This window comes from Tetrao urogallus, assembly GCF_951394365.1.
Source record: "Tetrao urogallus genome assembly, chromosome: 18".
Classification (NCBI taxonomy): Eukaryota; Metazoa; Chordata; class Aves; order Galliformes; family Phasianidae; genus Tetrao; species Tetrao urogallus.
The window spans coordinates 5,742,295-5,765,545 of NC_136831.1; the positions used below are offsets into that span (position 1 = coordinate 5,742,295).

Below are 23,251 nucleotides of genomic sequence, written 5' to 3' on the forward strand. Positions count from 1 at the left end.
GCCCAGCCCCACCACTGGCTCAAATGCCAGAAGCCTCAGCTGCAATCTGGAGTTCACAGTTTGTAATTCAATCAGAACCTACAATGGAAGGAGACACCTGGCTCAGCTGACCTCATCCTGATCCTTCCCAAAGATATGTGTCACAGAGCTGGGCAAACAAAGGCCACGGGTTGAAGACTGGCGTGCAGCTTGGCACTGCTTTGCAAGCCCCAGAACACACTTCTAACCAGGAAACACCCAGCTGAGGGCTGGGGAGATTGATGCCAACACCCATCAAAGCACCTGGAAAAAGCCAATAATATCCTCAGTCATTCTTGATGCACCACCAGGCGTGCTGTCCTCAGGGTGATCCTATGGCAAACATCTACTTGGACTGCTCTGAGGGCTTAAAAAAACTCAGCTGACAGCTTTTGAAAGGCTTCTCAGACAAGTAAAATCTTTCACAAGTGCCATGCTGATGGATGCAGGTGTTTCTGTTATTACCTGGCATTTCCACGTCCCGTTCTGCATTCCTGTCTGGAGTCGTGCATCAGCACACATGACTCAGACTGGAAAACTGCATTCTTTGCTCTGGCATCTAGTTTCCAAATAAATCAACACTACGATCTTAATTATGATCTCCACGCGCTTCCACAGAACACCAGAATACATCCAGAAATGCTGACTTGTTAAGGAAAACCCAAAGTCTGCCGCACAGGCTACGCTACATAAGCCAACTGCTATTTGCTCTTCTCATCTTCGAACTAGCTGACATAATAGCCCATAACTCAACGACTCCATTCCTACCCAATGTGTCACCCAGACAGGGAGAGAAAAACCTGAGCACTGGCACTGAGCACCCAAGGCTCACAGAGCACATTTTGCAGTGACACAAGACAAGTTGTGCAGATGCCGCAGCCCGTCTGCCTCCATCTTGAGCCTGGCGACAGCTGCAACAGCACAACAGCAGAGGTATGAGTATATGGTGTTTTTAGCCATAAATATTAGGAACGTTCTGCCAAGGAGACAAATGAGAGTGAAATGTTGCACATCTCTGCCTGACGACTACGGCTGAATCCAGGGCAGGGGAACGGCCGCCAGCGCAGCCCCAGGGCCGTAGCTCAGTGCTGCACTGAGACGAGGTGCTGTCAGATCCCATGCGAGTGCACCCCCAGTCAAACCCAAGAGCAAACCTCCTGAGCTGTCCTGGGCTGGCAGCACCTCCCAGCGAGGCTGGGATGCCAACACTGGTACACAGAGGGTAGGGAACTTGCAGTGGGCATCAAAACCTGAGTGAGCTCTACCACCAGACAGTGGGTGGGGAGAGATGCAACACATCTGAGATATCTGCAGGGGCTTTGGGTCTGTGCAGGAGCTCTTCCCATCACACCTTCCTACACACAACTCAACAACCACCCGTGCTGGCCCCTCACTTCACAGCCCTTTTGCATGGGATTCTCCAGGTCCCTGGCACTGACTGCCACAGAAATTTACATTCAAATCATATGACATACATGAGCAACTGACTAGCTCTCACCCTAGTAAATCCATATCAAAACCAGTCATTTCCTTTAGGCTCCCATCCAAAAAAGCTTCCAGGCTTGAAGGCTCCCAGAAGTGTTCAACAAACACTTACTCAAGCATTTGTTCCAGTGCTTAATCTCATTTTGTCCTCTGCTTCGGCTCCAAGCCAGACTTCGCTCCCCCCCCCCCCCACACCCCTCAAGCACCACAGGTTGTCACCCCATGGAAGTCCACCATGGGTGGAAAGTGGCTCTTCAAACTGACCCAAAGTCACCAGAAACATCAAGAGATGTTCCAAACAGCAACTCAAGTCAGGCCGGGTTTCAGCTCTGCTAGGAAGCACAGGAAAAATGCCGCTGTGCCTCCTGCAGGCTCCCTGCAGCAAGACCTGGAGAAGCCTTCCCATCGAGCTGGCTGCACCACAGCCCCTCTGCTGCAGCGTTCTGATGGCACCGTGCTCCCACTGAGCCTGGCTGACCCTGCTCCCATCACACAGCATTATGTAGCCTCACATCACGGTGCTTCAGCTGCTGCCCTGAGCGTTCTGCCAGGGAGAAAGGAGGCTTCCAGCAGCATCACCGGGCTGCTCCAGGCTTCTACAACAACACATTTATTACAGACCAGAATTAGTAGAACAGAACTGTGCAGGTGCATGCAGAAGCAGCTGTCGCACCTGCCAGGCAAAGCAGAGCTGAGGGACTCAATACATCAAAACACTGAGGCAGGCATCCATCTCATGCTGTGCCCAACGTCCTGCAGGATCATGGCTCCGGCACACACAGCCTGCTGCTGCAGAGGTGGGGGCAGAGGAACGGGGACCTGAGGCCACAGCCCCTTCAGAGGGCTCAGCCCTTGTGACTGAAACCTCCCGGAACACCAACCTCCAGTAGGCAATGTGCACCTTCAGCCCCAAGCCTCATACCGTGGCACCACCCCAAGGCCTCTGCAAGGAATTCCCCCTCAGCAACTCTGAAACCCGGAAGGCACCTGCGCTCCCTGGGCGGCACCGCCCGTGCCGATGGCTCTCTGACTCCAGAGACACACCTGGCTCACAGAACAGTGCAGCTCCTGCCTCTGTGCTACCTGCACTCAGCCCAGGGTGGGTCACAGGAGAGCACTGTGGCCCCAGGGATGTCTCAGAATGTCTGGAAACGGCAACTGTCACCCCTCAGATCCTTGCTGGTCACCGGGGCCTGCAAAAGGCAGCAGAAACCGAATCGCTTCCCATCTGCAAATCTGCACTCAGCTGCCTGCGCTGCTTCCTGAAGTCAGCAGTTTCCCCTAGATTCTCTCAGTATTTTTAGTGCAATACCAAGAAGCTATAGCAGCAGCAAACACAAGAGCCCCACCTTCTGCCAGATAGAAAAAATGCTAGGAAAAGAACACCGTTAACAGGCAGGGATAAGCAGTGATTTCTTCACAACCAGGGCTGAGATCCCAAGGTACTTGTGCAGTGACATAAGAGAGGTCAGAGTCTCCTCAGATGAGCTAATTGGCTTCGGACATCCCTCAGCTCAGCCACGGACAGCCACAGCGCCAATTCAAGCAGTCCCCACCCTTCCTTTTTTCCCCTGCAGCACAAGGGAAAGCTCGTGGAGCTGCACAGCAAAGCCACTTGGAATGCAATGCGGCTTTCTGCAAGGTTACTTTCCACGCAGGTCGGATCACCCACTGCGGTTCATCTCAGGGCTGCACATGCTGCTGAAACAGGAAGCAAGAGCTGCTAAAACCAGTTCAAGCAGCACAGCCGCCCCGCATGATGGCAGCTCGAGGGGCCAGACCTGAGCTTGCCCAGAGCCAGGTCTAATATCATGGCAGCAGCGGGGCAGTGACCCCCCCCAGTACTGCCTGCAGGCAGGTCTAGCCTCACGATCACGGGGCTGGGAGCTCCGGCAGTGTTGCTGAGCAGCTTTGTGAGCTGTGACTCCCGCCTTGCCCGAGGGCAGATCCCTGCCAGAGCTCCAGGCGTGGGGAGGAGGAGCCGTGGGGCCGCACAGCTGCTGCTGCCAGGTGCTCTGCTGCCAGATCTGCAGTTATGCACGCTGCTTGTGACACTGCCCTGGACTGCAGTCCACCTGCAGGTATCATCTGCCATGAGCATCACCAGAGAAATGAGCAGACAGCTCTCACGGCTTACCGGGTTTAAGAAGCCCCTTGCAGCCTCATACTCAGAACACAAACAAGCTGCAGGGTGAGTGCTCTGCAGCCAGACTGCTACCTGTAATACAATGACTGCAGAGCTACAGTACGACCACACTGCAGGAACTGCCACACGTCTCCTCAGCACCACGTGGAAGCGGCTTCACTCAGCATTTCTGGGACAAGAATACCTGCACTGGGACCACTCCTGGAGAAGTGAGGCCACAGACCACTCTGGGCTGGACCCGAAACCTTCACAGCAACAATTTAGCTGCTTGGCACAACCTAGAGCTCTTCTCTGAAGAAAAGGAAGTCACAGCTCCCAGGCCTGCCGCAAAGCGCCTGCTGAGGCAGGGAAAAGGCATCGTCCTTCCGCCACAGCCACGAGGGCACGGCAGCTCGGACACCTCGTATTGCTGCTCCAACCCTCACCCTGCCCGCAGCACCGGGGGCTGAACCGAGCTCCTGGTCTAATGCAAAAAGAAACCAACCCTGGGGAAGTCGCCTTCAAGTTCCTCCTTTCATAACTGGAAACTATTTATGGAGAATCTATTTGAATCCGGCCGACCCGAGCAGCCGGCAGATCCCGGTACGGCAGCAGCGGGAAGGGCGGCCTCGAGGACCGAAGGCGCCGCGCTTCGCTCCGACAGCGGATCCGCACCCGAGCGCTCCCTGCCGCCCCCCTCCGCAGGGAGGGCGCCCACTGCCCCCGCTCCGCGCCTCGGCCGCGCCCCGGCCACTCGCACGGTGCTGAACCCGCGGGACCCGGCCCGGCCGCATCGAATAGGGCGGAGCTCGGCGCCCTCCGCCCAGTACCCGCCGCTCCGCTCCGCTCCGCCCTGCCCCGCCGTACCGGTCGCGCTCACCCTCCGCGCTGCGGTGACAACGCCGCCGGGATCCGCCCAGCCGCCCGCGCACCCCCGCACTTCCGGAACACGCCCGTCACTTCCCGTTATGCGAGGGAGCGCCCCGCTCCTCACTTCCGGCCGCGACGCGGCGCTCTGATTGGCTCAGGACGTACGCGCGCGATCGCAGCTCGGACCGCAGAGCCGGGGCCGGTGGGCAGGGCGGGCGCGGGAAAGGAGCGCGCGGGCCGACGGGGCGGCAGCGGCCGCCAGGGAGCAGGCAGAGCTCTAGACACGGTTCTATTTTATTACGGCAAAGGTGAAAAAGCCACCTCGGCCCAACAGGCAACCAGTAAAATTTATCCCAAAAATAACTCGGTACAAAACGGGTCTGCTTCAGAATTAAAAAAAACCTTTACATGAGTTTAAAACCTATTCCAAAACATAAAAGTAAAACAAATTCCATCCTTGATATTAGTAGCCACAGTCGCACACCCCTCCCGCCACAGAGCATGGAATGAGATGTCTGGAGTCCTTCCATGCACTGCTCGCCACTTTAGCTGGTGTCCATCTAGAAGAGAGCAGAGAGGAGCGTCAGCAGCCCACCACAACCCTCCCCCCAGCCCCGACCCTCCCAGCCCTGGCTGCCAACCCCAGGATGCTGCAGCTTCAGTAGCAGAGATGCAGCCCCAACCCCAGCGCCACAGTGCCTACTGGCCGGACCTGACCTGCACCTCAGTACCTGGGCAAACTCCCTACATCACACTTCTCGCTCCTCAACCTAAAGCCTTTTCTAACTATCATCATTTAAGCACCTCTAGTTTCAGAGAGCACTGCTCTAAACCACGTTTCCACAGCCACGTTTCTAGAATTCATCTCACTTTATCCATGCTATCGCTTCATTCAATCCCATTTCTACAACATAGACCAGCATGTTTCATGATGCTGCACTACATCATGCACAAATTTAACTTTGATTCGCAGTTAAGACTTCAGTCTTGCTGTGGCACAACATTTGAGCTCATTCCAAATGAAAGAAACCACATGCATTGCTCTGCTCATCCAGCTCTGCATTAGGGTCTTGCAGGCTGTGATCATCACGGACTTCTTTCCTCTTCTTAGCACCAAGGCAGTTATTTCATGTGTTTTTTCTTTCTGTTTTTCATTTTTCTAGCCTATCATCTCTCTGGGCTTTGGTCCATAGCTTTAGTTCATTACACATCTTGGCTACTGCCAATTCTGGCTGACACAGGTTGCAACAAGCCAGGGGAAGTCGGAAAAGGGGCTGTTTCTTACTTATGAGCAACAGTAGTTCTGGAGAGCTAAGGCAGCTACAGGAACAGGGCAATGCTCAGCTTTAGAGGGAGGCTATTTAAGTCCAATGACCTGAAAAACAATTTCTCTTTCCAGCCAGCTGCCAAAGTTTGTCAAAAAGACACCGCAGGGTACCTGTGAACATCATGCGAGCAGCACTTACCCTGGCATTGTAAGCATCCAGCTGTGCATCTAGTTCTTCTGCAGAGAGCTGCTGTTTGGAAGTTCTTCCAGCCCCTCTGCCTCTCCCTCTGCTCCCACCACGACTACCTCGCCTGGTACCTCCACCACCAAATCCTCCTGTACCACCACGGTTTCTGGTCATGCCACCTCTGTTTACGCTGTGATTTTTAAAAAGCAACTGTTATAGTGCATTCTGGTTAACCCCAACAGGCACTCAGAAGTTTGCAGGACACGAGGAGGATCCATGCTTCCTAAACAGGCCTGTTCACTGCCGTGCTGACTGACACAGCGACTCCCGCGGCAGTACGGCTTCTCACCTCTGTGCTGGTCTCCTCTGTGTGTCTATCTGTGATGTAACCAGCTGAATGTTCATGGGACGCCCTGCAGGAAAAGCAGCCAGTTACTCTGTGAGCAGGTACACAAACGTGTGCGGAGGAGCACGCGACAGCCACGGAGACTCACCATCCAAGGGGACTCCATTGTACTGCTTCATAGCTTTCAGAGCATCTGCTTTCCTTTCAAAATGCACATCTGCTGTCCCTAGACTGCGCCCAGATCTGTCGTAGTGCACTGCCGCCTTCTTCAAGGTCCCAAATTCTGCAAAGAGTTCCTGAGAAACAGAGGGAGAAGCGAGGATGCTTCAGTCAGCGCCGCAAACACCAAGCAGCCCAGACAAAGCACAGGCAGCTCCTGCTTTCACCAATCACATGCACATTCCCTGACATCTCACAAAAGGCACCAATGAAAGAAGGAACACAAGCCATTAAAGAGTTCCAAAAAAGCAGCCACAGGTGGCAGAAACAAACAGGACTTCATATCCACCGCTTGAAGGGTGCCTGTAAACAAAGCAGCCTCAAGGTGTGCTGACCTGCTCCTTTTCCCAGGGACACTGCCGGTCTTTCCTCAAGGTTGAATCAACAGACACTGTTTGAAAATAATCCATCCCCTAATCAATTTCCCAAGGAAAGATCATCCACACAAATGCAGAAATTCATAAAATAATCACAATTTCTATGCGCTAGACTTCTTTTTTCTTAAAAGCTTTGCTAGACCAGGTGCAATTTAAAGCACAGGCCCTTCCAGAGCTTAGGGATGTTTCTGAATAAACTGAAACCAGGAAGTCTTCTACTGAAGTTCATCATTCACCATCACAAGTGATGGAAGACTGCAACAGTGGAGCCATCCATTTTGTTTCAGATGCTACATCTAGTACACCATCTAGGGACATCTCACTACTCTGCAAGTTTTTACCTACACCCCATGCTTCAAAAGCTCCCAATGCACAGAATTGTCAGGTGTCCAAAGTGGACACCATGGGCTGCCTTTCACATCACCTGCAGCAGAGCCTGAACACTATTCCAGCCACCTCTACGAATTCCTATCCAAGCATTTGAAAAGAGAACTATAAATATTTTCACTTCTGAAGCCAGCTGCACTTTAGGCAAGCTTGCCAGTAAGTTTCTCCATTGTGTCCATCTACTGGACATGAAACATTAGCACAGCACTCAACAAGCTTTCTGGAAGACAGCACCACACAGGAGGAGAGGTGCTTCATCACTTCCTTGTCCTGCAGAGAAACTGGAGCCACAGCACCACACAGCCTCCTCCAAGAGCAAAATGTGCAAGGCTCCCTCCAGCCCCTCGTTCCTGCAGACAGCACTGAGCTGTGCAGTGCCATATTAATGACACGATCAGCACGGAAACAAAGAATCAGTGCAGCTTAGTGGGAAATTATGGGATGGGCAGTAACAAAGAGGCACAAGCCCATTAAGTCAGCTTTGCTTCTACATATAACACATGCACAAGTTTGTCTGCTCCTGCAGTCCAAGCCAACTGTGGGAAGGAAACTCTCAACTTGCCACAAACAAAACACACAAATTCCTTACATTGAGATACTTTACAGATTCACATTTTACGTGTTGGGCCTGATTACAGCAAACAGGAAATTTATTTCAACTAAACTTACTTGAGGAAAGAACAGCGATTTTAAGTGCATCACTCAATAAATAGGTGACCTAAAAAAGCCCACTTCCAATTCTCCTGATGCACAGAGATTGGCATAGGGGTGAACAGGAATGAATTAACAGAGGAAGAAAACATAAAAATGATTTCTTTTTTTTTTTTCTTTCTCTGGTGGAGACACAAGGACCAGAAACCATCCAAAGCTCTTTGCAACGTGACTAAGTCAGCAAAACCCTCCAGAGTGGATGCTCCTTGGATTTGCAGATGTTTCTGCACACCTTGTTGCCCACAGGTGAAGCAGCCCCACAGCTGTGCAGGCACACTGAGCCCTGCCTGCCTCAGCTCTGCTGCAGACAGCCTGCACCCAGGGCACAGCAGGAACAAGGGATTTAGCTGCAGTTGGTACCTCAGCTAGAACATTCAGCTGTCACAAGATACACATGGAAATTGTGGAAATGGCAGCATGAGTGAGCAGGTACTCCCTCATAAATCAGACTTCTGTCACTGATGCATCTATAAGAACACCTTGCCACTGAACAAAACACAGCTTTAACAAAGAAAGTACATAAACAAGTACTATGAAAACATAGCCAACAGATGCACACATACAGTTACTGAACCTCTGGAATTACACAAACCTTAAAAGCTCACACAGCCTGTGACAAGCTCTGCAGTCATAGCAAGACTAAGCTAAGGCAGCTTCCTCCACACAACATCATGGCAGAGCCATTTATTATGCGATTATCTACAGCCCCATAAAGACCGTGGCTTTTCTGAATACAGCCACTCGAACTCCTCAGAACAGGGCTCCAGCAGTGCCTGCAGCGCAACGCCAAGCACCGTACAGAGGGCCCTTCCAGTGGAAGCAGGGCCAGCAGTGCTCCTGCAGCCACCCCCAGCATCCAGCACCAATGTTATGAATGAAACCCCCCGGGAACAACCCCGAGCCCGTACCTGGATATCCGCATCTGAGACGCCGAAGTCCAAGTTGGAGACGAGCAGCTTCCCGCCGGTCTCCACGCCAGCGCCCGCCCCAAAACCGCTGTCGAAGAGGTCGTGCTGCCACTTCTCGGGGAGCTGTTTCGGCTGCAACGACAGGGACGCCTCGCTGAGCGGCGCCGGGGCCCGCCGGCACGGCCCGGCTGCCGGCAACAGACAAAGGGCCAACCGCCCCACCGCCCCCACCCCGTCCAGGAACCGCCGCCGCCCCCTCCCGCCCCGCGGACCGGCCCGCTCCCTCCGGGCCCCGCCGACCAGATACCGCCCCCGCTCCCGGCCCGTACCCGGCTATACGGCGCGGGCCGATTCCTGCCGCCGCCCCGGGCCATCACCGGCCTGTTCCGCACGGGGCCGCCGCCCGCTCGCCCGGCTCCCACGCCGCCCCGACCGGGCCCGCCCCCGCGGGTGACGCCGCCTCGGCCCCGGCCGCCCCGGCCACCGCCCCGGCCGCCGCCGCGCTGGCTTCGGTTGAGCTTAATGATATCGTCCAGGGACATGTCCATCTTGTCGGCCATGATGGCGGCTCCGCTCCGGGGCCTGCGCTTCCGGCCGCGCTGCGCTGACGCCGGAAGCGGAAGAGGCAGGGCCGGCGGCGGAGGCGCGGTGCTCGCGCGCGTTCAGATTCGCGGGGCCTTGTGGGGCGGAGGGCGGCACTTCCGGCGGCGATGCGGGTGAAGGTGAGGAGCTGGAGCGGCGTCGCCTCGTGGCTGTGGGTGGCGAACGACGAAAACTGCGGTATCTGCCGCATGGCCTTCAACGGCTGCTGCCCCGACTGTGAGTGCGGCGCTGCCCGGTGCGCGGCCCGGTGCGCGGCCCGGTGCGGCGGGGCCCGTCCTGACGCTGTGTCCGCGCCGCAGGCAAAGTGCCCGGGGACGACTGCCCGCTGGTGTGGGGACAGTGCTCGCACTGCTTCCACATGCACTGCATCCTGAAGTGGCTGCACTCGCAGCAGGTGCAGCAGCACTGCCCCATGTGCCGCCAGGAGTGGAAGTTCAAGGAGTGATCCCCTCCGCCCCCGTCCGCCGCTCCTCTCCCGGCTCCGTGGGCGGAGAGCGGCGGTTTCCCTCGGGCTGTGCGGCGGGGGCGGGCGCGGCCATAAAGAGGCGGCGGCGGCGGCGTTCCGGAGCGCTGCGCTCCGTCTGGCACGATGCGCGCCGCCCGCTGCCTGGTTCTGGCCGTAGCCGTGGCGCTGCTCTGCCGCCCCGCCGCATCCTGGTACCGGCAGGCGGCCGCGCCCCTCTCCTACCCGGTGGGCAGAGCCTCGGGACTGCTTTCCGGTCTCCACCGCTTGCCCTACAGCCGCCGCTCCGACAGCGAAGTTGCTGCCCAGCGCCGCCCCGCAGCGCTCCATCTCGGACTCGCTGCTCCACTCCGCGCCACGGTGAGTACCAGGATGCTCCGGTCATGGAACGTGCTGGGACCGGGACTGCCCACCTGCGGGGCTCCGTGGGCAGCCCCACTCCAACGTTCCCACCCAGGAACACGGGTCTCTGTGATGCTCTCCCTGCAGGTGCCGTGTGTGACAGATGTGGACCCCGAGCTACGGAGCTGCCGGCTGCTGCCGGGGGTCCCCGGTGCTCTCCAGTGCAGAGCGGCTGTGACTGTGTCCTTGGTCTCCACGGAGTGTGCGGGCGCCTGAGGCAGCACTGTGGCTCTACAGTAACAATAAATGCACATGGAATGGAGAGATCTTGTCTGTCCTTGGAATGGAGGTGCTCCTGGAAGCCCTCAGGGCTGGGGGGAGCCCACCAAGACCTGGGGTACAGGGGGGGCCCTGCCAGATGCATGCCCTGAGAAGCAGTGCCCACCCAGGACTGTGTGGGTAAGAGCTTCAGTAGTGCCACAGGTACTGGGGGACAAAGCACAAGCTGAAGCTCCATTGCTGAGCTGAAGGCAAAAAAAACAGTGCAGGGGGAGGGAGCCCTTTGAAACCGAGTGTCAGAGCTGGAACATTGCCCACCTTGGTTGGACAGATGGGCACAAGGATCCACAGTGGGAAGTGGGGATCTGCCAGTGCTTGGAGCAACCCAGCTCTGAGCACAGTGCCTGTGAGCAGAGCTGGTGCAGAGGGAAAGTCTCTTTCACATGGCTGATAAGCCCCTACCTCTCCCTACCATGTCTGCAGTTCTCTGAGCAATGCAGGAGATGTATCTGAAGCTGGGGGAGGGAGGGGGGTTGTACCTAGCCAAGCCAAACTGAGGAAGGACTTTACCCTGGGGTGGGGGATGCCATGGACTGAGATCAGGGGGAGCCACACACTGACCCTACACAAACCCAGCACTGCCACTGCTGAGACTCAGCCTCTAGGTTCACGCATCTGTAAGAACTCATGACAGCACTGGCACAGCCTCAACCCTGCAGTCCAACTGTCCTAGAGGGGCAGGGATGGTACTTTTGGGTGCCCTTGGCTGTTCCCATCCCCAGCAGAAAAATAACTGCGACTGCAACCAGCAAATTACTGCCCCAGGAGGGGACCTGCTACCCCCATCTTTGTCTGCAGGCAAAGGCCCAACCCCAGGGTGCTCAGACTGGGCTCTGGCAGCAGGACCTGGGTGCAGCAGTACCCCAATGGTCACCACCCCCAGCCAGGGCAACACCCTGCACCCAAGCATGCAGACCCAGGCTCTGGAGCCCTTGAGCAAGAGATGGGGCTGAATTGTCTGCAGACTGATTCAGCCCCACGCTGTGAAGGTGCCTCCACCCCACCATGCCCCCACCCGGGGCCCTACACAGCCCCACATACCCAGCACCACTGCCACCACTCACAGCACTGCGCTTCACAGGGGCAGCTGCCTTGGGGTTGATGCCGGAGCCGAAGCTCTGAGCTGCACTTGGGAAAGGAAGGGAAAAGAACAAATAAAATAACAAACGAACAAAAAAATACCCACAAAATTACTCAGTCAGTCACAGATTTTAAATTCATTTAATTTATTTCTTCATTTTGACTCCACACTCATTGTTGCCCTCTGGGACTCTTGGGATGTGAGCAAATGCAGACTTGGAAGGAGAATTAAAAGGGCCCGCAGGCACCTGAGGTAGGAGATGTCATGTGCAAAAGTTTTCTGCTTAGAAATAGCAGTGAGCAGCTGCACAGAATGCCACTCACCACACACCCATCTGAGCAAGCGAAGCTGAAGCTTCTCTGGCAGTTAAGTGACACCGGCAGGCACGCACCCGCGCACCAGGATCAGAAATGGAATGGTTTTGTCATTTTTTAATAACAGCAGTACCTGCGTTGGTGCTGGGGGCGGCTCATTGCATGCAGATGCTCTCAGCCTGGGGTCAATTTGTCACTGAGGCGGAGGTGGTTGTGATGATGGCTGCACGGTGCTGCTCGGCAGTGGGGAGCTGGGGGTCAGCGAGGCAGAAGCCTCAACCCTGAGAGCAGCATGGGACAGCAGAGCGGCAGAGAAGTGGGTCAGACCCAACACTGGGGACTAAGGTGAACCCACTGCTCCCATCAGATGTGCCCAAGGAGCTCCGGGAGAAGACAGGAGCCCCACAGTTCTCCCATTCCCACCCCATGGGGAGGCCGAGTGCTCCCACACAGGTGGATGGTTTGATCTCGGCAGCACCTTGTGACAGATGACACATTCAATTATGCAGATGGCACTGATGTGAGGCCTTGAGGCTCTGCAGCCCATCTGCACAAACTGCGGGCAGGATGGACCCCGCAGGGCTGCCTGCACACCACAGTGCACAGAGGCACCAGGAGAATCTCAACTGCGTGTCTGTCACGGCTAATGCAACTTCCAAAGTCAGGCACCCAGACTCGAGGACAAAAGAGACCAACAGACAACTCTTCAACGTTTTATTAATGATCAGCAACAGAAGTTTACAACAGAGGACAAAAGAATGGGCATGGAGGGATGGTACAGCACCGTGCAGGGAAAGGCCGAGCACAGCACCCTGGAATGTACGAGGCAGAGAAGGGCTCAGCCCAGAGCTCGGCTCTTCCCAGACCTCCTCAGGCCCTGCAGAGCCCCGCAGGAGGTAAACGTGCTGCACTTCAACCCTCACAAAATAGCAGTAGAATTCCAGCCCACAGGGTCACTCATCCCAGTAACATCTGTCAGGCACAAGGTGCGCTCCGGCAGCAGCAGCAAGCACAGCCCCAGGCACGGCCCATGGGGAGCACTGAGTCCTGCTCATCTCATGGCAGGAAAAGCTGTTGGTAAGAGCCCCCCCTGTATGCTCCAGCCTTGTGCAAGAGAAATTCCTCAACTCACCAGGGAGAACATCAGGCCTGAGAGGCTCTCTGTGCCCCCCCAGCAGATGCCAAGCTGCTGCCTGTCACTGTGAAGTAAATGATTCACGGGCACTGGGCACAGCTGGAGAAAGGCTTTATCTAGTTAAACCAGCAGCAGTTTGGGTCTGGAGTTTGTGTAGAGGCAGCAGCCAAGAAGCACCACCAGCAGGAGACACAGCGATGGGCCTGGCTTCCCCAGCCCAAAGCTCACAGAACTGCTGGGCTGTGTGCGTTCCCCCTCCAGTCTGCACCACTGCCCAAAGGGCTGCTCCGAAGTGCAGACTCTGATCAGGACAGCAGAACGTGGATGGGGGCAGGAGGGGCCTGAGCAGCTGCTCCATTTCCAATCTTCTAAAAGCCAGAAATGGCAGAAAGTAAAAGCACATCAACATGTTAAAACGTTAGTTATAATTAAAAACATTATTTTTTTTGTTTTCCTTTTCTCAAATCTTCTCCTGGAAAAGGGAACAGTGGCTGATTAACAGAGGAAGAACTAGGCAACAAGATCCCAACTCATTACGTCTGCATAATTAGTGCAGGACAGGGCAGGGCAGCACATCCTGAGCACACCGGCAGTGCTGCCCTCGCTCAGTCCTTCCCAGAAGAGCTCCCTGCTCCTCCAGAAGGTGACGCTGCGGCGTTCTGTGAGCAACGCATCAGCTCCCTGCTGGTCTAATGCTTCTCCTCCTCCAGTCTCCTCATGGCCTCCAATACTGCCAGCTCTTTGGCTTCCTTCTTCTGGTTCCTGGCTTCAAACTCCAGCCTGCATCAATCATAAAATACCATCAGTCTTATCCAGACTTTAGGAGACTAAAACCACCCGGAACAGGAGAGTGTTGCCCTCTCCTCTGCAGTTTTGTTCTGTATTTCAGAAGCCCCATCACGACCCACCACCCTCCAATTTGAGAGCCAGCTGTGAGAGATTTCCAGGGATGCCACGATCACTCAAATCCTAGGCTCCCACTCTGCTCACACCACACTTAGTTCACTCTCTGCAGAAGATGCTGCTATATTCCACACTTGGTCTGTCCTGAGCAAACCACTTAATGCTGCAACACCAAATTCAAACTGACAACTGATCTGAACTGGGGTCATTGGAGGTGAAGGGCTCAAGCTTAAAAGAGCAAAGCTTGCAAAGAAGCAGTATGCTGAATCCACAAGAAGACAGCACGGAAATATCTTCACTGATAGAAGAGGAAAAGCAATAAAACATGCTGTGAAGCACATTCTTTTGCAGAACAGTTCAGCTATTCCTTTTCCTATATGGTCTGGTAAATTCACAATGAAGCAGCCCACCAAAAGTTCCAAAACAAAGCTATGGAAGAGGAAGGACCACGTTCACTGATTTCCTATTCTGTGCCTTAATTACTCCCTTCTTCTTTCTGCTCAATCCCATCAATCAGTCCTCAGACAAGCAGGACTGAACAGAACTAAGAGATGAAGAAAGCCAACCTGTTCTTGATGATTCTCTGCACAATTAAATCTGTGGTGAGATTGCTGCCACTGTCCACGAGCTGGAAAATGCCACGTCTCTTTGGTTCCTGTGGACAAACACAGCAGATTTGCCTGCAAGGAACACGCAGGACCTCCAATTTACAGCTCCATAAATGAGAGCTGAGCAGAGGGTCCAGAAGGCCCTGTGGGTGCTCAGCCAGGCACAGCACAAGATGATCTCGGATACAGACTGAATTATTGCCGGAAGCAAAACGTAATGCAGTCAGGAGCTGAGCGAGGGATTGGCACAGAGCAAGGATCACCAGATTTCTCATTCTGCCACGAAGGTATGGAAAACAGGCAAAACAGTGACTAAAAGAATGGGGCTGCTGTGGATGATACAAGTAGCTCCCTGAGGGGTGGGTAAAAACAGAGCCAGCTGCCCAGGATGTGCTGGTAGCAAGCACTGCCATTCACATCTCAGCCCAGGAGCATGAACAAAACCATACCTGTCACCATCATGACAAAGCACAGGCTGCAGCAGTTGGCACCTTACCTCATATGGATCAGAACCATCCTTGTCTGGAACCACCTCAGTCATCCCATGACACACAAGAGTTACCTAGAGAGAGGGACAAAGTCACTGACACCATCACATCCCTCCAGAAGGTGACAGTAACTCTGCCATTCACTAAGCAGAGGTGGGACATGAGGAAAACCAACATCAGAACCTGGAGGCTCAGTCTCCAGCCAGAGCTTCCCTAAACACACTGAGCAGAGCCCTTCGTTGCTCTGCTGCTCTCCAGTGCCATTTTAGCTCTCTATGCACATCGAAACCCAACATCCTTGTGTACATCCATACACAAAGACTCACCTTGAAGTGATCCAGCAGATCAGCAGTGACAGCATAGGGGGCTCCAATCACCACTTCTGAGACATACTACAAAACAGAGAGTTTGGGTTATTATTAGGGTTGGTTGGTTGGTTGGTTGGTTTTAAACAAAACAAAGCACTTGAGGAGGTTATCTGGTTACAGAGTTATGAGCCCAAGCAGAAGGCGAGTTCAGCAGCCACTATTTGTCACACAGCATCTTTTTGTTCCACTAAGGACGATGCCTTCTGGCAGGCTTTATACAGCAAATCCCCATATTAACTGCTCAGAGCACACATTTCTGAGCCCCCCTGTGTTTCTTTCCGAGGAAGTTTCTTCCCTGCTGCAGAAAGGAGATGTTTTCTGCAACACTGCGGGTGTCTCTGCATAGAGCAGAGCAGCACTCTGCCTTTTCACTGCTGGTGGAAGACGTGGATGGATTCACTAACTCGGGTTAGTTGGGATGACAGCTAAGCCAAATGCCTCCTTGGGAGCACAGCTCTGGTAGCAGGAAGCAATCAGTCCTGTCTTTGCTTTCTCAGCACATTCTAAAGAATTCAGGCAGGGCTGTTAGCTATGAGTGAAGAATGTCATCTCAGCAACTTCTGGAACAGCACAAAGGGACAGAGCTGCAGGCACTTACCCTGCAGGCCAAGACACTGAGTGTTCTCTCGTGGATGTTCATGATGGGATAATTCTTCCCTTTGTAACGATTTACTTCCTAAGGCAAAGCATCAGTCAAAATTAAAACAATGTGATCCTCTTCCTTTTCACTCTCTCCTAATACAAGCATTCTGTACCAGCCAATACAACCCTTCCCTTTCTCCCGGAGCATAGCCTGCTTGTTTCAGAAGGAACAGCAGCCAAGCTGTTCTGCCTTTGAACATCACAAACCTGGTCAAAGTGCAGCCCAGCAATGATGTAGGGTCTCTCTGCCAGCTGGTGAACCTTCTCCAGGAAATCCACATGCCCAATATCTGGAGAACTATTTAAGGAATTGAAGCTCACATAGAAAATGGGGAAAGGAAGCCAGAAACACACGCATTAGGAAACCACAGCAGAATATATTAATCCCAAGGGGTTTATTTCCCAACTGCTTTTTGCCTTTGAACTACTAGCATTTCACTGCTTCCCCCTCTGGCTCTCAGGTTCTGGGCAAAAGCCAGCCATCTTTCCAGCTCCACCTTACATGGACACAACTTTGCCTCTGTCCAGAATTTCCACCCATTTGGGGCACTCCAGCACTGTCCCAAGGTTGAAGTGCCTGCTCTACACGCCTCGTGCTTTCTAACAGCTGTCATTTGGTCTAAGACAGCCAGACCTCGAGACATCCTGTTCTGGTGCCTTAAATACAAGAACATCAAACAGAGCAACACCATTTTCCTGACAAAACAGAGTCAAGGATACGGAACAGGTCAAAGGCTCCAGCCACATAGATGATAGTGTCTCCTGGCTGTGGTTCCTTCCCTGACGCAAACTGGATGATCTTCTGAGATGTCTGCAGGAACTGCGAGACACCGGTCCAAGGACTGTGACCTTTTGGTCCCTAGGAAAACACACATCGCACACGCTTCCTTTTCAGGCTCCAGGAGGGGATTTGGAAAAAAAAAAACAACCAAACACAGCACCAGAACACAGCAGCAGGCATGATTGTGTTTTAATTCGTGAGCAAACATCGCAGCTCTTAGCTTGCACTGTCCACGTTCCCAGCACCAGATGTTTGTGTGATCTCACCAAAGCCCCTTTCTCTCTGTCAAACACAGCATAAATCATCCCCTCCACAGCCAGCTAAGGAGATGCTGAGAGGAAAACTTAGGAAGGAGGAAGGCAACAGGGCAGACCGGGACTTCCAGGAGAGGCAGGGTTACCGACAGAACAGGTGCACAACACACAAACTACCAAAATCCTTTTATGCAAAAGCTCTTTTCAAGCTGTAGGGCAGCCTATCCCTTTACCTGGCAGGGCAGTACGCTAAGCAGGAGGAGAACCACCTCCGCTCCAGCAGCCAGAGCCCAGACACAGCGAAACCAAAAGGTGGAGGCTGAGCCCTACCATGAAGCACTTCTGGTCACTGGCCCCAGCCTCTACTTCGCTTTGCTCCCCTAATGTGAACAGCTCTAAAAGCCTTGAAAGAACAAACACAGTTCAGCCAAGACTAGGGCAAACCACATAAACAGTATGCAGAAGCTGGTATACTTCTGGCAGGGGTCATGCAGAGTGCTTAGTGTCCATACATGTTTCTCTAAATCCAAGAACCAGGAAACTGCTAACATGGAGCAACAGACCCCCAAAAGCCTGCTTAAAACAGGTAACATGATGGAGAACAATTCAGCGTGGTCAGCAAAACCCCAACAAGCAGAAAACCTGCTCAGGTTTAGGCACAGGTGGTTGTTAATGAGGAACAACATAACAATCAGGAAGGAAAAAAAAAAAAAGGCAAAAAAAGACAGACAGCTCTTTAGAAGTAGCCCAGGGTATGATGAGCTGAACATGACAGCAGAGAGCCCCAGCAGGAACACTCTGCTACTTAAGACCAGGAATGGAATGCTAACTACGTGCTGCTACATAAATCCTTCCCAAACCTAAGGCAACACCTGTAAAAACATAAGTACTAAAAGGAGAACCCACAGAACCTGTCCCTCTGCTGGAACTCTGGGTACCTGCATTGCAAAGGAAGTGGCAATAAAGGCTTCACAAGCAAGCCAGCCAAACAGCAAAGCCTCAACAGGTGGAGCTCTGTGGTGCCACGAAACATCATTCGCTACAGCAGTACTGCAGGGCTTGTGCAGCCACACCTGCCTATCTCACTGGCTACACCAGTATGGGGGTGGCAGAGATTTACTGAGGTTACTAATACATGCAGAGGAAAAACCAAGCCTGCAATACAGGCCAAAAAGCACATTTGGAATCCTTCTCAGACAGGCCAACAACCAGATGTCTCCGACCAGAACTCACATTACCTTCCCAAAGTTGTCAGTGTGCTTCCGATAGTCTAGGTCCTCATCCTGAAGGGAGATAAAGAATCAAAATGTTGAAGCACTCACACAGCTCATCCAATCAAAAATACGCTTGCGTGTGGCAGAAGTGCTGGGAAGTCCACGCTTAGGCTGCGTATCGTTGATCTCCGCCACTAAATACTAACAAAGGAGTGAATATCTAAACCAGGGTCGTGTCCCAGCATGAGTCAGATGAAACCTCCTTATCTGACCTCAGCCTGGCATCACACAGCGACAGCGGCTCTTGCTCAATCTGCACAGCTGGATAACATTGCACACCTCTGTCTTCTCTTGACTATGCAAGCCCCTAGCAGGACTGTGTCCCTTCTTTTTGCAAAGACACTCCACCAGAGATGGGCTCAGATGTCTGCAGACAGACAGCGATGCTGTGTCACATCGTGGTGTGAAGTTGCATTATTACAGCTAAGCCAATCTAACAGCTCAGCACACTAAAAGAAAGACCTCCCTCTACCTCTGAATTCTCGTTTCCACTTTGTCTCCTCCCTGCTGTTTCTCAGTTAATCCATTCAGTGCATTGCTCATTTACTGAGTCTATTCAATTCACTAACCTACAGAACACTGCTTCCTTGCTTTTGCTTTGGTGACGTTAGCAATCCACCAGGTAGTGAGCTGAGGAGACTCAAGAAAGGTCTGATAAGATTCAGAGACAGCAAAAGGCAGAAGCGTGCAGCTCGGTGAGAAGGAAGAACTTCCAATTCTGGCAGCACTGAGCTGTTAGATCAACGTGGCTGCACTCTCTAACTCCACAATCACAGAAGCCAAAGGCTAGCCAGCATTTTCATTCCTGAAGCTCACGCCAATCAAGGGAGAATCAAAGTTTTATTTCCATATGCGTTACCAAAGCATCACGGGCTGTACACTGTGATTTCAGGCAGGTTTAAGTAAAGGCTTAAGTAAATACAAAGAGTGTTTTGCCCACAGCCAGCTTGCCAGTCCTCCATGGATATGGGAGCCAGGCCCAGGAGCTCCACTGCCATTTTGGAGCAGTGGAAGGCAAGAGCCGACATACGCCCTGGACTCCAAACTCCCACCCAAAGCCCTGTGACTCACTATGTTGCTGTGGTGAGCCTTAGTCATGAGCAGCATGCGGCCAACGAGGTCGGTAGTGGACACACCTTGAGTGCGTTTGCATTCCCTGCAGGGAGATAAGCAAAGGATAAAGCTGATGCCACAGAAGCACGTGCCTCTTCCTCTCCCCACTGTTACACCTGTGAAATCTGATCTATCCAAACCAGCATCCTGAGCGACATCTTCCTGCTACCTGCTCTTGATATAAAGGACACCACTCGCCTGCTGGGCCTCCGCAGCAATGGGTGACATGAGGAAAACCTACCTGGCCCAGACTTCCCAGCGGAGCTAACCCCCAGAGCTGACCAAGACCAGCTGCTGGACTGCATCACCTTCTGGAAGCCAAAATGGCTGAAGCAGCTAAAGCTCTGACACATCTCACAGCAAAGCTGAAGTGCGACCAGAAGACAGCTGTCTTCATCTGAGCTCCCTCCACGATGGGAACTCCCAGAAACTCTGCCCAGCACAGGGTAGGAAGCTACACAGCAGTACCTGTATCGCCCGGCTGTCTTCACTTCCTCATAGGTGTCCTTGCCATCTATCGTTAAGGTGATGTCATCTGCAGAAAGAGGAAAGCCTCAGAGCTGCGCTCCAAACCTCCCTGCACAGCAGCTATGTTAGAATTACGGCTGCAGAGGAATACATCTGCCATGTAAGGTAACTGGAACCCCTACAGCCTGCATCACAGCACATGGGGTATGTCCCACACCTCCACAGAAACGTCATGGGCTTGAAAATAAATCTGTCTGTAGGGACAAGCGTGCTCCCAGTGCTAAAGTCTACTAGCAATCTGGCCTGCTGTTCATTAGATACCCCAGGAAACAAGAGCTCATTGCCCTGCGAGCAAATCCAACCGCAGGCGTGACTGAATTGTTCTCTGAGTAACAACAGCCACCATCAGCCTGTGCAAAAAGCACCTGAACTAACTTCTCCAGCACTGTGTTGAGCTGTTAGTTCACATTACAACTCTTCCCCAGTCAGTGAAACAGTGCATCACTGCTCGGTCCCTCAGTGATGGCACTTCTACAAAGATATTAATATATCCCTTCAACTCCTCCAGAATCAGCTCTGGTTCAGCTTTGGCATGGGTCCCAACTCATTCTACATCAAGCACTTCTCTCCTCCTTTTAATGACAGTTTAAAGACTTAACAAGTGAAAACCTACGCTGGCTTCATTCAGCCTAATCCCTTGTTTACAGCACTGGTAACTCCTGTCTTCCTTGCACAACTGCAGTGGCACACTCAAGAAAGCTCTCCTAAAACCCCTCTCCCTCCCCTCAGGGCACAGGGACAGAAATGAGCCCTGTGCCAGGAGAGAAGCAGCAGCAGCAAGTTTGCTGTCTGCCGCTTTCCCATGCTAAGCCCAGCTATTTCAAAACTTATCCTCTGCAGAACCACAGCCCAGCCAAAATACAGCATCCATGAATGCTATCCAGGTGGAAGGACAGAAAGATTGGCAGAAGGGATCAAAGCAGCGAATCTGGAGCAAAGGCCACCAGCACGCCTCTGTTCTGCTAATCCCTCACCAGCCCTAGCAAAGGGTCACGAACACAAAACGTGCATTCAGGACAGGCAATTAAGCTAACAAGGAATGCAATAGTCATCTTGTCCACGTGAAAAAAAAAAACACGTATCTATCTTATTGAAGATTAACAATTTATTTGCATTTAATGAAATGCTTGCCTTATCAATAGGTTGCTGGGATCAAATGAGGAAGGATAAGAGAAAGAGTGCAAAGATTGTGCCCGATTAAATTAACAAAATACCTTTGGAAGGGGAGGGAGGAGGGGCCGAAACTGAACAAGCGTGAATAGTCCAAGGAAGGGACAGAGTACAAAAGCAGGAATGTTTCCCCAGAACACTGCCTCTCTTCAGTGACTGTATGCTGAAAAATGTTCCTAAGCAGAACGAGGTCTGAGTACAGGGCCAGCTAAGCGCTTTAGGAGCTTATCAGCTAGATCAAGAGACCGAAGCTTTTCAGATCTGATCTCATCTCAGGATAAGCAGACATAAATGACTCTGGCTTTGCACACCTAACCTTATAACACTGTTCTTCACATCTAGCTGCTGTAAACACGTATTCCTTTCATGTACAGCTCTTGCATGTTTTAAGGGTAATCTCAGGACAACTGTCAGTGCGTTTCATCTTTGGAAGTGAAACGGGTGCTTAAAGCCAAGGAATCACACTGCTGTCCCAACATCCACAAACCCTTTTCTCCAAAATCCCTGAATGGGAGAACTTGTACAGACCAGCACAGGCACTGCTACAGTCTGTACACACGAGTTAACTTTCACATGAGTCAGGCAGCTCCTTGCTTTGCAGCCGGAAAACCAAGAGCACACGAGCCCTACGGGGCCCTTCTTCGTACCAATCCACCTCAAGAGCATCACTCACCACCATGCACACAGAAATCGCAGTTATATTTGTCCAAGGTTTCCAGTGTGGTGACATAAGGAGCCCCAGGCGCAATCTCATCCACCCACTTGATGGCTTGCACCATCTTGTACCTCTCCTCCTGCGTGAAGACGGGGGGGCCCTTATGTTTGGCGATCTCCTCTGGGTGAGAGAGAGAGAAAACCCAGTTAGAAGTATGGTCTGCAGCAAGAGAGCTTGAGGGGCGTTTATAGCACGCACGAAAGGCCCAGTGAGTTCAGGAATGGTTTTTATTCCATCGCATTTGTAAGCATGTGGTAAAGGCGTTGGGGTTCCCTCTATAGGCATAAGGTGTTAGTGACTCCTCACACCCAAATACTGCTTCCCAAGGGCACTGCTTGGCAATGCAGCTCCCAGCAGGATGCCTGAGCAACGGCTTCACCCTACATTGCAAGCTGCATCCATAAACTGATTTCAGATCCACGCTCACAAGCAGGAATTAATTCCTAGCACTTAACTCTCATCTGGGTTCGAGTTTCTCAGTCTGTGCTCGCGGCCCCGGGCTGACCCTCAGCCGGTCCAGTGGCTTCGGCAGAACAGATCGCACCTCCAAGAGAAGCGACCGCAGCTCAGCAAAGCGCAGCACGGCACCGCCCGACGGTGTGCCGGCACCGCCGCTCCCGGGGAGACACGGGATGAGCGCCGCCGGTATAACGGGAGTAACGGCCGTCCGGTAACACCGAGAGGCGCAAAGCCGAGCGACCTCTTACCGTCCGTGTGCACTCCCACGATCAGATAATCGCCCATGGCCCGCGCCTGGCGCAGCTGGTTGGAGTGGCCGTAGTGCACCATGTCATAGCTGCAAAGACAAAGGCTCTCAGCGCCGGGGACGCGCCGAGCTCAGGGGCTGCGCACGGCGACCTTCCTTCGGCGGCGCTCGGGGATTCGGAGTCTCCCCGCCGCCCATCGCGGCGCCGCGATTCACGCCATCGCCGTCGGCTCCCGGGGCGGCGTCTCGCCGCCACCCGCCCGCGCGGCACCCACCGACGGCACGGCGCTCCGGGCCGCGGCTGTGGCGGGGACGGCCGGCAAAGCGCCCGCGGCGCCCCCGGCGCGCAGCCCCTCCCGCTCTTCCCCCCCCCCACCTGCAACCCCAGCGGCGGTGACAGAGGAGCGGAGGCGCAGCGCAGCCGAGACGCTTTATTCCCGCCCGCACTCACCAGCCGTCGCACCAGACGCGCACGGGCCGCTGTGCCGCCGCGCCGCCCCCCGCCGCCCCGTTTCGCAGCATGG

The 23,251-nt window shown here is 53.5% G+C and overlaps 3 protein-coding genes across 3 annotated transcripts; 1 reads left to right on the top strand and 2 right to left on the bottom strand.

Annotated features, from left to right (window-relative positions):
- Positions 1–4,993: 4,993 nt before the first annotated feature.
- ALYREF (Aly/REF export factor) lies at positions 4,994–9,693 on the bottom strand (the record flags this gene model as incomplete). Its single annotated transcript, XM_079544216.1, is given in 8 exon segments — positions 4,994–5,058; positions 5,965–6,142; positions 6,302–6,365; positions 6,447–6,594; positions 8,901–9,032; positions 9,230–9,478; positions 9,480–9,530; positions 9,532–9,693. Coding segments are annotated over 8 exon segments (999 nt in total). The 3' UTR covers positions 4,994–5,043.
- Positions 9,694–10,092: 399 nt separating this feature from the next.
- NPB (neuropeptide B) lies at positions 10,093–10,584 on the top strand (the record flags this gene model as incomplete). The annotated part of the gene is made up of 2 exons (XM_079544334.1): positions 10,093–10,326; positions 10,456–10,584. The coding sequence occupies 2 exons, from the start codon at positions 10,093–10,095 to the stop codon at positions 10,582–10,584; spliced, it is 363 nt and encodes a 120-aa protein (XP_079400460.1).
- Positions 10,585–13,866: 3,282 nt separating this feature from the next.
- PCYT2 (phosphate cytidylyltransferase 2, ethanolamine) lies at positions 13,867–23,249 on the bottom strand (the record flags this gene model as incomplete). Its single annotated transcript, XM_079544186.1, has 13 exons — positions 13,867–13,957; positions 14,647–14,735; positions 15,185–15,250; positions 15,503–15,568; positions 16,143–16,220; positions 16,394–16,476; positions 16,907–17,045; positions 18,460–18,504; positions 19,567–19,651; positions 20,077–20,143; positions 21,980–22,141; positions 22,729–22,817; positions 23,179–23,249. The coding sequence occupies 13 exons, from the start codon at positions 23,247–23,249 to the stop codon at positions 13,867–13,869; spliced, it is 1,131 nt and encodes a 376-aa protein (XP_079400312.1).
- Between the last annotated feature and the right edge of the window lie 2 nt (positions 23,250–23,251).